Source organism: Pseudomyrmex gracilis, unplaced genomic scaffold, assembly GCF_002006095.1.
Source record: "Pseudomyrmex gracilis isolate BER0280 unplaced genomic scaffold, ASM200609v1 scaffold_184, whole genome shotgun sequence".
Classification (NCBI taxonomy): domain Eukaryota; kingdom Metazoa; phylum Arthropoda; class Insecta; order Hymenoptera; family Formicidae; genus Pseudomyrmex; species Pseudomyrmex gracilis.
The window spans coordinates 54,364-56,058 of NW_018020768.1; the positions used below are offsets into that span (position 1 = coordinate 54,364).

Here is a 1,695-nt window from a genome sequence, read left to right on the forward strand (position 1 = left end):
GAACTTGGCGCGAAACACTACCGTCTGTTCTTTCTCCTGCGAGACAACACGGCAAATATTAATTGACATACAAACAACTTCTCTACTTAAAAAAACGAAATTTAACGTCAGCCACATATTATACTAAAAAAGTGTTAACTACTGTTATATTAAANTATCAAAAGCAAGAATAAACACACATAATGATTTAAATAAAATTACGGTTTTTATTTTGTAGGAGCCGTATATATTTATTACANTATATTATAAAAATCAAAGTTTTTTGAATAAATATTGTTTATAGCAAATCTTACATAATTTGTTAATACGNCATATGATACCAAGAATATTAGCCAGATGTTAGTTTCGTTTTTTATTGTCAAGGATAAATCAGTAAAACTTTGTTACTATTTTTAATATTACTGACAATCTAAGTATTACTAAGTACTGAAAAGTTTAACAGATGTTTTCTCAGTATTTTGCCACATTTCCATCTCGTTTTGCACCATTATCTGTCTCACTACTTGACGTCTTCTTCTGTAAACATTATACACATTGCAATAAACACTGCTTTGTAAATANANNTAATNTAAACNNTATACACANTGNAATNANTACTACTTTGTAAATAAAATAAATAAATCATTGTATNCTNCTNTTTACTATTNCTTCCTAACNNGAAGGCATTTATANNAGACTCAAAAAATTGATTAAAACACAATGATTTAAAAACATTTTGCGTAACANTTTCNAAGNCTAAGAGTCTTTAATTGGTAATTTAAAACATATGCATTTACATTTATATANTATCATTTTTTTAAAAGATACATAACATACACTACCTTCGATAGATATAAAAAATAACAGTAGCAATTATGATGAACAATAATATTGGAAGTAACCACAATTCGTTAGCCATTGAATCTGAAACATTTCCTATGCAAAGTCAGACAAGAATAATGATTTTATTTTTATCATCTTGCTTGAAATATACCTATTATAGTACACTGACTATAAATACATAAAGAAAGTATGCCTATATGTATAACTACAAAACAATATTTTTTACATGAATCAGTTAGAACATACAGATGCAGGATGTGATTAGAAAATAAGAATGTGGGATAGGTCAAAGAAAAAATTTAATATGGTGACAAATATGAAGTAATTTGTGCACATAGTTAAATAGAAAGTAATACTTAATATTACGTACACTTTTGTTGTGATTGTTTTGCAAAGTCGCAAAAATAATGCAGTGTACGTGTTTTACGCAAGCGTGTAAGGATACCTACACAAGAAAAAAAATATCGAGACTTACGTTTGCAATCAGTTTTTACAGTTTGCCAGTTGCTTTCCATTATTACATTTTCTGCAAGTAATGTGCATTTAACTGAATAAACAGAACCAGGATTCAAATGAGTAAAATAACCTATCAAATGTGTCATATTTTGAAACAGTCTATTCCATGATTGTGTAAAAGTGTAATTATTTTCTCCCTGTAAAAAAAAATAACAAAACATTTATTTCATTTTTTTTCTTTCGAATGTGTAGAACAATGGTAAAACTTATAAATCTTAGATTAAAAAACAATGTTTTTGGTACTTTGATACTAAAGTATCATAAAAAAAAACTACTTTTTCGATTAGTATAAAAGAAATTAGGAAGAAATTATTATTTACCGTAAGAGTGAAGAAATACTTTATTGTTATTTGTTCG

At 26.6% G+C, this 1,695-nt stretch overlaps 1 protein-coding gene across 1 annotated transcript in view; it reads right to left on the reverse strand.

Moving 5' to 3' along the window:
• Positions 1–234: 234 nt before the first annotated feature.
• LOC109858053 overlaps positions 235–1,695 on the reverse strand; it is a 16,236-nt gene continuing 14,775 nt past the window's right edge. The window contains exons 11-12 of the mRNA XM_020434930.1: positions 822–903; positions 235–516 (exon numbers count right to left, since the gene is read on the reverse strand). Of these exons, the coding sequence (XP_020290519.1) occupies positions 420–516; positions 822–903 (179 nt within the window). The 3' untranslated portion in view covers positions 235–419. The remainder of the gene's footprint in view (positions 517–821; positions 904–1,695) is intronic.